Source organism: Brachycentrus maculatus, unplaced genomic scaffold, assembly GCF_059751285.1.
Source record: "Brachycentrus maculatus isolate JH-2025_06_01 unplaced genomic scaffold, ASM5975128v1 h1tg000183l, whole genome shotgun sequence".
Classification (NCBI taxonomy): Eukaryota; Metazoa; Arthropoda; class Insecta; order Trichoptera; family Brachycentridae; genus Brachycentrus; species Brachycentrus maculatus.
Window position 1 is genome coordinate 377,293 of NW_028280934.1, and position 13,221 is coordinate 390,513.

Genomic DNA, 13,221 nt, shown 5'->3' on the forward strand with positions numbered 1-13,221 from the left:
TTTACCAGGTATAAAATATCTTATTTACTTGGTATCAAAGGTAAGTTATAAGAAATGTTCGTAACTGATAGCCGCAATAAAATGGGTTATGACGGCATAAAATTTATTTATTAAGAGCTTTCTTCCAGAAATATATAAAGTTCACCCTACTATCTTCCCACGGATATTATTTTCTAACGGATATTTCTGCAGCAAAGCATGAACAAATTTCAAATTTCCCATTTGTCGTGTATTTTCACAAGACTGATAAATAATCTCACTTGCAATTCTAAGTACTCTAATTGAACTACGAATACAATGATGCAAACAGAAACTTAATGAAGCAGCGCTTACTAAATAAATTTTTAATTTACTTTAATAGGAAAATAACATTTATCACTCTTAACCAGTAATTATTTTTTTACATAGTAAATACCAGTATTGAAAAAAAATTGTGACACGTGTTAGGATGCATTCTGCATTATTTTACGAAAAAGTGGTATTTACTGAGTAAAACTAAAATTGAACTGGATAGATTTTACCACACGGTAATTATTTGTAAATATTTCTAAATTGGTAGCACAAACTTTGTGGTGTGTCATTTTTACAAAATATTAGTAATGTAAGTATGTACCTACTAAATGAGATTTTAATTAAATTTATTGAGTCTATTTTCATTTTAAATTTTACTTGGTAAATACCACTATTTCTAAATCCATTGTGACACGTGTTTCTGATACATTTTGCATCATTTTTAATTATTTTCAAAATTATGCAAAACGCATCAAAACACGTATAACAACAGATATTTATAAATAGTGGTATTGATCAAGTGAAACTGAAATTCAAAATGGAAAGATAATACCATAAAGTGGCTGCTGATTCGATTAATGAAAAGATTTTAAACTACCGGTTACAAGACGTACCCGTCTCTTCGTCGGGACAATATCTAAACCAGCGTGCAAACAATACTATACATTATTAATATAGTACTATTTATACACTAAATAATTTTTTTTTAAATCAAATGCATTTTTGTCGTCCCCAACAGGATCAATAATCAATTCGATAATTATATATGTGTTTATTTTTTTGAACAAACATATCATTCCACAAAGTTAAAACCGAATCAATAAATAATATAAAAATTAGTTTACTTAATTTATTAACGTTAGTTACATTATTAATATACTAAAATATAAAGGGATTATTTTGTATTACCGTCCGAACCGACCAAATAATCTATAGAAAACAAAATTAGAATTTCGGGGATGTAATTTGGCTCTAATTGGTGTTATTAAAATTTGGATAATCGATTTGGGTTTGATAAAATCCCTTTCAGAGCCATCTGCAAACTTTTGTGCTATATAGATTTAAAACAGCTGGGGGCTGTAATTAGTGATTTTGTATTTTGGGCACATGACTCAGAACATTATGTTAAGTTATGTTATGCTGAAAGTTGGACTATAATAGAAATATCATATGGATTTAGATGAAATTAACAAGATAAATAGTTTAATGTTGTTACTTAAAATAGTTTTTTCATATTGAAAGCATTGTTGACTCTGTGGTATGGTAATATAACACTCTCCTTATCATTCATCGTTCACTTTGTGTAATACCACTTCAATATACACGAATTTGTGACTGCCAAAAATAATATTTATTTATTTATTTATTTATTTAAACTTCATGTACAGAAAATAAAAAAAAGTACATTGGCGGGCTTATTGCTAAAAAGCAATATCTTCCAACCGACCAAAGACGGACTAGTGATATTGATCAAAACGTTTGATACCATATATAGCCGTTTGCAATCAGTGGGCAGATAGTACTTGAACATTTAAAAAAAAAAACATAAATTACAAATTGACATTTAAAAAGAAACATAATAAATAAAGAAAGCAATAAAGACTTACCCATAATAAATAACCAACTAAATTTAACTTCGAGACAACTTTTAAAAATATTCCCACTGTGATTCATTTGTCTTCTTTCTCTCTTTCAAATATAATTTTTACATATATGTCAGACCGTAATAGTTCAATTTAAATGACTTGATTATGGAAGGATTATTTCGAAACCGGTAGTCACGAATTAGTATTAATTAAAGTGGTATTACACAAAGTGAACGATGAATGATAAGGATAGTGTAAAATTACAAATTAGACTTTTTTCATAACGAGAATTATTTTATACTACCCCTCAGACGAATGTGCGTCAAAACGATGTATGATAATTGTTTGAATGGTCGAATGAGGAAATAATGCATGGCTGAGATAAGCATTATCGATAAAATTAAGAAAGATGTATTGAGATGGTTTGGGTATGTGAATTGAATGAGTGAAGGAAGAAAAGTAAAACTTATTCATGATGAAAATTTCTTGATGGATTTACAAACTTGTATTTATTTAGATTGGTAGTGACAGGTATATTGAAAGCTTTAAATTGTAAATTCACGGTTAAATCGAGATGCAACTTTGTGTTGTTTCACATTTCAATAAATTTCGCAACATAGTTTAAAAAAAAATTGTTTTGCAAGAGCAGATCTGTCAGGAAGCCTAGATTCTTCTGTACCAGATCTGAACATGGTGGACAGCTTTCAAAACCAATTTATGAGGCGAAAGTAGTTGGTTATAGAAGCAGGAAGATCAAAAAACACTTGGCTTGATAAAGTTTTTCAATTGGGTAATTAAAAGTGATCAGGTCAGGAGTCGGAATAATGGTGGATAAGTTTGATGAGATGCATGAATACAGAAGAGGCGAAGATTGTTTGAAATGAGAAAGTAGTGTGAGCATCAAAATAAAAAGTCATATTTATTTTGACCCACCTGGGAATTGAAAACGGGATCTCCAGCATGATAGCAAAATGTGTCAACCACTACAAAACGAAGGCAGGCAATTAGTTGATTATACATAGATGGGTCTTGTCAATATTTACATTTCATTATTTTCAATGCATCAGTGTTTAAACTGTTGACATGCTGAGGGAAAAAGTTACGTATGATAATGGATTTCACTTTAAGGTATAAACAGCTTTAAATATATTTATTTATTATTATTTCATCATATATCATACACATAATTACAAATTACAATAATTTTCCCCTTACTGAGTCTCCTATGCCGATGGCACTTTTTTACACAAAATACTTTTTTTGGCACAAAATACTTTTTTAAAAGCTATATGGTTTTTTAAAAGACATGCAACGAAATAAGGTGCATTCCAATGATGCGATATATCTCATTTCAACCCTCCTTATCATCAATTTATAAAAAAAATCATATTATATTTACTTCTATTTTTCAACTATTTTTTAGTATTATATCAATTAATAATTATGTTAATATTGCGAAAATGCTTACAAATAAAAAATGCTCTTTATAGTAACATTTTGAGTGTGTCCAAATACTTGTTCACAAAATCTGGATTATCTCCAATTACAGGAGTTATTTTCATATTATTTTTTGATATTTCATCAAAGATGAAGAAGAATATGGAAGTCTGGGCATTTACGGGGCTTACGACCGTCATAGGCTGGTTTGAGTGATCACTTTACACACGTGTAACATTCACCAATTCTACCCATTATAGTAGTTTAGAGTAAACAATTTTAGACAGTTTTTTTTACGAAATTTTAAACTTCCTTTTTTTTGTTTTCTTATGAAATGGTGCCGGTACAAGTATAATACCAATATCATCACCGAGACATTGACACAATGTTTCACAAGGAGAATTCATGCAGACTCAAATTTAAATACAAAATATGTACATTGATATACATTGATACTTGTTCCTATATTTTTACTGAATTATTAAAAAACGTTTCTTGAATGTTTTTTCCAGATACTTTGTGGCACAATTAAAAAAATAAAACAACTATATTCCTATCACTTTTTACTTGTACACTTTATCCAACCGGTTTCGACAAGAACCTTGTCATCACCAGGGTTGATGTACAAAATTCTAAAACATTGAAATACTCGTAGTTAATTACCCTTCCCTTACCAAAAACTTCCACGCACTCCGTACACCATATAAAAATATGACACATGACTCATAACATAAATTTAGGAGTTTTTATAATGAGTATTTCAATGTTTTAGAATTTAGTACATAAACCCTGATGATGACAAGGTTCTTGTCGAAACTGGTTGGATAAAGTGTACCAACCAAAAGTGGTTAAAACAAAGTTGTTTTATTTTTTAAGAATTAAAGAACGATCCATTTCCACATAAAGGGGAAAATCTAATTATCTTGTCACTCTCATTGTCTAAAAATACGCTGGATATTTTTAATTGAATAAGTCTTGTTGCAGATAAGTTTGGTAATAAATCATTCCTGATGAAATTTCATGAATGTTTTTGTGTGTAAAATTAGTTATTTTTAAACAATCGTATTTCATATTTAAAAAGAAGATCTTATGATAAAGAAGAGTATGGAAGTCTGAGTACTAATAGAGATTACAACTTGTCACAGGCTGGTTTAATTGATCATTTACAACGTGTAACATTCACCATTCTACCCATGATTGACAACCATAGAACTCAAATTTTGAATGTTGTATTTGGTCTGCAATTGACACATCCTTTCACATACGTGCTTTCAGCGCCATCTATGGTTCATGAATTGTGTATTTTATTAAAAATTAGAGACTATCCATCTTAAACCTACTAGGAGACGCATAAAAACATGATTTTCTATATTTCATTCTTATTTCGACCAGTTATTTTATTCACACACGTAAAAAAATAAAAGTTTAATTTTTTATCCAAGAAATGAAACCAATATAATAAAAAATAGTTTAAATAAACAGCCTATTACATACTTATTTCGTTAAAATTATGAATACCAAACAAAAGAAAGATAAAATATATTTTATTTATTTATTTAAACTTCATGTAAAGAAAATAAATACGTACATTGGTAGGCTTATTACCAAAAAGCAATATCTTCCAACCAACCAAAATATTATGATATAACTGATTCAACTTACTTACCGTCTCGCTGATTCCCTGTTTGGGTAAGCAGAGAGAATTAAACGCCATACGAATCTGTCTTCGCAAACAGTCTTCACCTCTTCCACATTCATGTATCTCCTAAGCGTCGTAAACCCCGTAAATACCCAGACATTCATATTTTTCTTCATTTACGTTGAGATATCAATGCAGAAAAAAATCGAATCAGGTTCCAATAATATCGTAAGATGTGCTCTTGCCCATTTTTATAAAGAAAACATATTTTTGCCTCTAATAGAACGACATATGAAAAACACTCATTTTTCATATCCCCATGTGCAAACGTTGAAAAGGCACATTAATATCGGAGAAATTCACACAAGTCATTACTACATGGTAAATAGATACTCAGTGGTTATTTCGGTAAGTGAGATTGGTCGGATTAATCTGAAAATCATCGGGAATGAGAGAATTAGGGTGAATATTCATTTCGCCCAAAGACTGGCGCTCTTTGAAAAAAGTTTCCATTTGAATATTTTTTCGGCAAACGTCAAAACGAATTCGGATATCAAGCATTACGTGGTGCCTTAGTTTTGCTAACATTATTTTTTGTTTTGTGGATATTTGTGTGTCTCGTAATGCGGGAAACCCCGCGGGGTTGATTAGAAGTTGGAAATGAAGTCTGGCCAATATGGAAGTAGGGTAGAATACTAAATCGAGTTCCGTGTGATGAGGGGAGTATCGCACAATGGCTTGATGATTATTTCGCTTCGTTTCGAACGTGTGGGGCGACATACATAAATGGTACGACTTTTCCGATATTTTTATCCAAACTGGATTACCGTATGTGACGAAATTTGGGAACATAAATATAAATTCCCTAAAAGTACGTCAAATATCATAAAATAAAACATGAATGATTTGATGTATGTATCACAAGTACCTAATTTTAAGATAACATAAATAACTAACTTCCCGAAGGGTAGACCAAGAGAAAAGAACGCCATCACAAACTAACATCTGCCTTTGGGAACAATCTTCGCCTCTCCCACATTCATGCATGTCCTCATACATACACGCCGATATTCCGACCCCTGATCTGACGACATTTAAGTATTTGAAATAGCTGATCATGTAATTTTTTTCCCTCGGTGTTCTTCTACTTCTATTTAAAATTACATTTGCCTCATAAATTTGTTTTATTGTTCTTCTTCACTTATTTGTTCCACATGCCCAAACCATTACAACATATCTTTTTTCAATTTTTTTCGACAATGCTTGTAATACTGGTCTGAAATCATGACGTTTGTATTTAAAACAAATATATATAAATATATATTGGTTGGAATCCAAACTGTAATTGACCTCGAAAATCACGAAAAAATGAATTTTCGACATCAATCCGGAGACAGAGAGAGTTATCATAATAAATTGATATTTCACACATGTTATTTAAGAACCATTTGGCACCTTTTGATCCCATTAAGAAATAGAAAAAAGTAAAACGGCCAGGCCTAATACCTACTCAGACTTCCATCTTCTTTCGTATGAAACGTAGATCTTCCATCTCAAGTTAGGATACGTTAAATTAAGAAGTAAGAATATCGAGGCCTGGACATTTACATATTTAGTATGCACATTTACTCTGGGGTATTGATGATATGTTTTGTTGCAGAACACTTCGCCAACGGGATCGAGGCTAATAGGGGCCTACACATATGGCAATAACGCCATATTCAGAGCGAGAAGGGCAAGCGACGCTGCTGAACATCACGTTATCGACTCCGCTAAAGGTAACATAACCCTATTTTCACCACACACAAATGTGGAGATTTTCACAACACTCTTTTTTGCACCAAACACATATTAATGGATTATCTTATATTTAATTGTGTTCTTATTCATAAATCGTTTCGTATACATAGGGTGTTTGTCCGCTACAAGGAATTACACGGAATTTTACCATCCGGCACGTAAGTTAGCTTTTAAAAAGGATCATTTTCTTTTTTTTTTTTTTTTTTTTTTTTTTTTTTTATTTATTTATTTATTATTATTTTTTTTATTGTTTTTTAACCATTTTAACCTAATATATACACACAAAAAAGGAGAAAAATTAACAATATAATCTTTTTTACAATGTTCATAAAGTTAACTCTTGATCATTTACCCATTCCTTTATTTTGCCTTTGTTCCATCTTTTATTTTGACCTCTAACATCCGTCGGCAACAAATAAAAAATGTTCGGAACGATATATTGCAGTGTTTGTCTTGGATTGGCTTGTGCTTTTGTCCATCTTTCTTCGGATCAGAGCTCTTGATCGGTGCGTGAACACGTTGCGTGTAAATTCGATCATGCTAAACTGTCGTAGTCGCTTTTATTTTTCAAAACTGGACTGCCGGACGGTAAAATTCCGGGCAGTGGACAAGCGCCCTTAAGTAATATCTTCATATTGATCTCTTCATCTCGACTTTATAAACTATATATCTTTAAAAATTTAATTGAAATGATTTTTTTCCCCAAACATCGTACTTTCAATTATATAATTCACATTTTGTTTCAATATATTGGTGTAAACAAAAAAATGTACGTACCTATAGATTAACTTAATATTTAGCTTTATCCGTAATAGACATACAGTTTTCAAAAATTGGGCGATGTAAAATATGTACGTTGAAAAATGGACGTCGAGTCAAATATGTTTGTGAATCTATGATACTCGAAAAGTCAATCACGCTTCTGTTTTAAAATGATTAATTAATATCTTTTATGCCCTAAGAGAGACGACATTATACACTTTAAAATAATGAATTCGATCTTAAATACTGAATTTAATTCAAGAAAGTAATTCCAGTAAAAAAATATGCGATTATTTCAATAAAGCTTCTTGTCAAAAAATAATTGAATCATTTGATAAGTTACCAATTGATTTAAACATGATCCACTTGTATTCAGAGCTATATAAGAGTGTCAATAACCGACAAACCGTATTATACAATCAAGATATGAACAAAAACGTCAATATCCATCTCAAAAGCACTTAAATACTCCGTATCGTCTGACATTTTGTCAGGGAGAATATGAAAATAGAAATCTAAAAGGAATTTTCTTGAGATTATTGAATCGTGGATTTGAGACGATTGTTGAAGCATAATACGAATCGTAGGAAGGTTACATTTTCATTTCATTATTTTTAAGGGTTGCCCTAAGAAAATAATATCATGCCTTATTGTTTTTCCTCCCCTTGGATGCTTTTCAGCTTTGCATTTCGTAGCCTAGATATCGTTTCCGCGAACGGAACTTTGGTAGCCAGCAGAATTAATATTTAACCAGTTGTACTCGGAGGGGTGGGTATTCATTTTAATGAAAATACAATTTGAATTGGAATACCCTGATTCGACACTTTATTTAATGGGTCCATTTATTTAACGAGAGGTAATAAAATAGTATGAAATGTAATCAAAAGCCATTAAACACTCATTTTAAACCACTCACGTGTGGGACTTTTATGACATTTAATGCGATCAAAATAAATCATACATTAATACTATTTATTTCCACACCATTGGATAAAGACATTTAACTCGCTCTTTTCAACAACGTCATATATCAAGAAACTTGATTTTTCAGGAGATCGTTTTTAAAGTTGAAAAATATTACACAATGTATTTATAATAAATATCAAGCCACTTATTGAACTTTTTACTGTGCAACAGATCTTTTTAGGTAAAACCTGAAGGTTTTTTCTCCGTTAGAAAAATATTTAGTATATTTAAAAAAAATAATTGAACTATACATTTTCTTCAAATGCAAAAACAACACTTTCTGCCCTGTAGGGGGTAAATATTAAGTTTAAAATATGCCGCTTTTGCTGGAATATATTCCAGCAAAAGCGGCATATTTTATCGGCGCCATAGCGCATTTTCTGGACATTCCGAAAATATACACAACTGAAAATTAACGATTTTTTATATATGACGTTGTTGAAAGGAGTGAGCGATTTGTATCATAAATAATTTATGACTTACATAAATATAATTTTAACTTAGAGTACAATTTTGAATACACAAAAATATATTTTACTTTTTATTTAAATGAAAAGTATTGACATTCATATCTTTTATTTATTTTAGACTAATAAAAATATCATTTAAAATCACAGCATTATAAAGAATACAAAAAAACATATATGAAATATTAAAAAATAAAATAAATTTCTTTTATATACTGGAAAGTAGTCGGAATAATCGGCGGGTATGTATGAGGAGATGCATGAACGTGAAATAAACGAATATTGTTTGCCAAGTCAGATCGGTGTGGCGTTTTATTTTATCTGCCTACCACTGCGGATAATCGGCGTGATAGATAGTTAGATTTTTAAATGTTTTATATATAATTTAATAATTTAAGACATGTAAAAACAGTACTTAACTAACAGTTATATTTTGAATACACAAAATTATCTGTTCATTTAAAGTTTAAAATTAGACATATATATCGCTTAATAATTATTATGTTGTATTAACATGTTAGTTTTCGGCTCAACACAGGCCATGCCTAAAGAGCCTTAATACGTATAATAAATGTATGTATATATGAAATGAATATGTGTATTTGAATGTCTCTATGTATTATAAAAAATGAAGCTAATAGTTATATTTAAAATACGAGTAGATAATATTATATTTTATAGTTCTCGAAACTAGTCGTGTTTTTATTAATAAACAAAAACTGGTCTTATACTTGCGTTTTATTTTGTATTTTAAATATACTTAATGATGCACCTTTGTTTCAGACTGCATGCTGGTGACGTCAGATGAGGGACACTTCTTCTACAAGTCTGTAACTGATGAGCCAACGGTTTGCGGGATCTACATGATCACGGACCCGAATAAGAGGGTTGAGATGATAATCACGTTCCTCGATATTCCTTGCGAGGCTGAAGGACTAGTTGCGGTAAGTACCAAAAAAATACGAAAATACTCAACTGGTCAAATAAGAACCAAATGAATTAAAGCAATAATTCAGGCTTCTCCTAGAAGATGAAAAAAAAAATAGAAAGGGTTCTCAGCAATGTTGGGGAAATCTGTTTGGTTAAGTTCTCAACAGATGGCAGTTTCGGACCTAGACACATACACGGTTGTTAAAATAATGCATAAATACAACATTTAACAATTTAGGCGATATGATTCTTCTCTTGAGGGAAGAGAATAGTGAGCGATATAAGTGCATAAAGTGATCACTTAAGTCAGGCAACGCAAGATTTTAGGCGCAGTAAATACCAAAATTTCAATAATTTCTTTGTATAAAAGATGCTAAGGCTATGTTGGGATCCCGTTATACTTGATTATGACTTCTCTCATAATGTAATGTTTTACAATTATGATAGCACTCCATCCATCCAATGTTACATCGTGCACCATCGGATATGGATATGAGTCAGAAAAATAATTAATTATAAATTTTACAAGCTTTATTTAATTTTTTTTAATGAAGGTGCTCCGATAAAAGTATGAGCTTTAAAAAAATGAAGACTGGGGTGTAAATTATAAAAAAAACGAAACTCTTTTCCCATTATTTAATTACCATCTTTTGTAGATTGAATAACATTTTGAAGCTCCACTCTTTACTGTAACACACTTAATGGAAGTGAGTAATTGAAAATAACAGGAAATGTGCGATGACAATTTTTTTAAATATAAATATTTGCAGTCACTATGAAAAAAAAAATTGTTGTTTTATTTTGCACCTACCAACGCTTCGCTATAGGTACCATTTATTAATTATATTGACTTTAAAAAAGAGGCATTTTTCCTATTACTGAGAGATAAATATTTATTTTCATAAAAACGAAAGATAAAATTCCAGTTTTTTCTTTTTTTCTTTGACTGAAGTACAAAATCTTGAACTCAGATAAACTTTGATTTCCGTCAAATTGAATAATTTATATTTTCAATATAATCCGTCACTCAATTAACCCCAATTTACGTTAACAATCACCGTCATCTCCTTATACCCGAACTCATCATTGCTACAATAAACGTTTATAAATGAATCTCGGATCTTGGGTGACAGCAAAATGATTGGAATACGCACTTACAGTACCGACATAATATTTGCTTGTACTTGAGCTTCGTACTTAACCTTTAACCACCGACGCGCGAAGTTGACGAAGGGGCCACTCAGGTTTCGAGCTATTCAACAAAACCGAGTTAACCCATTTTTCTCTTTACGAGATCTTGAAATAATTTATTTTTATTGATTTGAGAATTATACAGCATAAACATGAAAGAATTATAAAAATAGTCAGATCTAACAATAACAAAAGCCAATTAAATAAATTTCACATATTAAAATACTTTATTGTATAGTAAGGGAGAAAATGTATTTTTAAATTAGGACGATGTGTGTGTGAGAGTGCGAGTGTGTGTAAGTGTGTGTGTGTATAAGAGTGAGAGTTAAAGGGTGAAAGTATGGAATAAAATAGATTATGGTGGATAGAAAAGGAGAGGAGAGGAATTCATTAGGTTGTAGTTATATTATTTGTTTTTAATTAATGTTTTACTACGTAAATACCACTATTTCTTAAAATCTACTGTGACATATGTTTCGATGCGTTCCACATCATTTTTAAACACCGTAAAAAGTGGTATTTACTAAGTAAAACATCAATTAAAAATGGATGATTTTACCACAAAGTGACTGCCGAATCAATAAATGAAATTATATTATTTGTTCTTTGTGATAAGATTTTATTAAATAATTGTAAATATATCGAAACAATATATAATGGAGTTATGTTTTTTCTTATGCTATGGATGAGTTTTTCATGTCATGCGTGTTAATTTAGTAAGTTAGGCCAAGTTAAAATATTTAGTTGGTCTGAGATGCCCTTATGTTAGCAAATTTGGGATTTAACTTTTAATTTTGAGGTTTTGTGTTTAATTTTTTTTAATAAAATGCGCTTTCTAATCAGGTAAGTAGAATAAATTTCTAGTTTGTAATTGATGCAACACAAAATTTATAAATTAATCCAATAAATCCATTTTCTGGTGATCTATTGTTTTATTCTTTATTATACTCTTATGTCATAAATGGATATTTACCATTCATTTTAAAATGAACATCAAATAAAATTTTAATCACACGTTACGCCATTTTTATCAATTGTGAATCGTATAAAAATTTAATTATCTTTATCTCATTTTATTTTTATTTTTTTTAAATAAAACTTTCACGTTAACTTAAAGTCTATAATACCCCATACACAGTCAGTTGTGACATTTGAAATAAATTTAATTATCTTTATCTGAAAAAAAAAGAAAACCTATTTACATTACCCTCACGTTAACTTAAGTTCTATAAGACCCCATTCACATTCGTTGCTGGCATTTGAATAAAAACAGCATCGGTAGTTAATGGTTAACTCGAGAACAGAGTTGACATTACAGTTGAGATCTTGCGGGTAAATAGTTGAGAGGGATTTTTAATGGAGTGTCAACCTCATTCTCGTTCAAACCAGGTGACAGCTGTGGAGTTAGTACGTTATTTGGTTAAACTAAGTCTACAATTGTTAATCATCTTCTTTATTTAGTGTGGAAATTTCCTTTTATAGTAGAAATAAGATAATTTCAAATTTTATTTCTAAGTTCTACATGGTAAATACCACCATTGATTGCTTTAAATCGTGTTTTGATGCATTTTGCATCATTTTCAAACACCGAATAATACGGAATGCATCAAAACACGTCGAAATAAATTTTAAGATATAGAGGTATATACAAAGTAAAAGAATTTAAAATCGATATTACCGCGAAGTGACTGCCGAATCAATATATGAAACAATTTTTAATACTTCAATTCTCATTCATCATTTGAGAAAACTTTCTGAACTTTTTTTTGTTAACAGCGTAGATAAAATGCCAAGCCACTCTGTCTTTGCAAACGTTCTTCCCATCTCGACTTATTCGAGCTTCTCTTCGTGAATATATGATGATTGTTTTATTACATACATATTATAGTTATTTGACTGTCATAAGCTGTATTTATTGAATATTTTCACTGTGGGAGTTTGTCTCCAAACTTGAAATATTGTTATATATAATTTTCTTCATTACCATATCTCTTACCCTTATCCGCACCCAATGGTGCATAGGGCACTGCATCGTAGTGACGCAGTGTTATCTTGATCGTAAATTGCATGAAGGCAAGGTGATCAGCCCTGCGCTTCTTGTACCAGTCCAGGGTGATATTAAATAAATATGAGAGTGAAAATCGGCCATATT

General features: G+C 30.5%; 1 protein-coding gene across 1 annotated transcript in view; it reads left to right on the forward strand.

Moving 5' to 3' along the window:
- LOC148307956 (corticotropin-releasing hormone-binding protein) overlaps positions 1 to 13,221 on the forward strand; it is a 42,402-nt gene that overhangs the window by 14,765 nt on the left and 14,416 nt on the right. The window contains exons 2-3 of the mRNA XM_088262546.1: positions 6,614 to 6,731; positions 9,732 to 9,892. Of these exons, the coding sequence (XP_088118672.1) occupies positions 6,614 to 6,731; positions 9,732 to 9,892 (279 nt within the window). The remainder of the gene's footprint in view (positions 1 to 6,613; positions 6,732 to 9,731; positions 9,893 to 13,221) is intronic.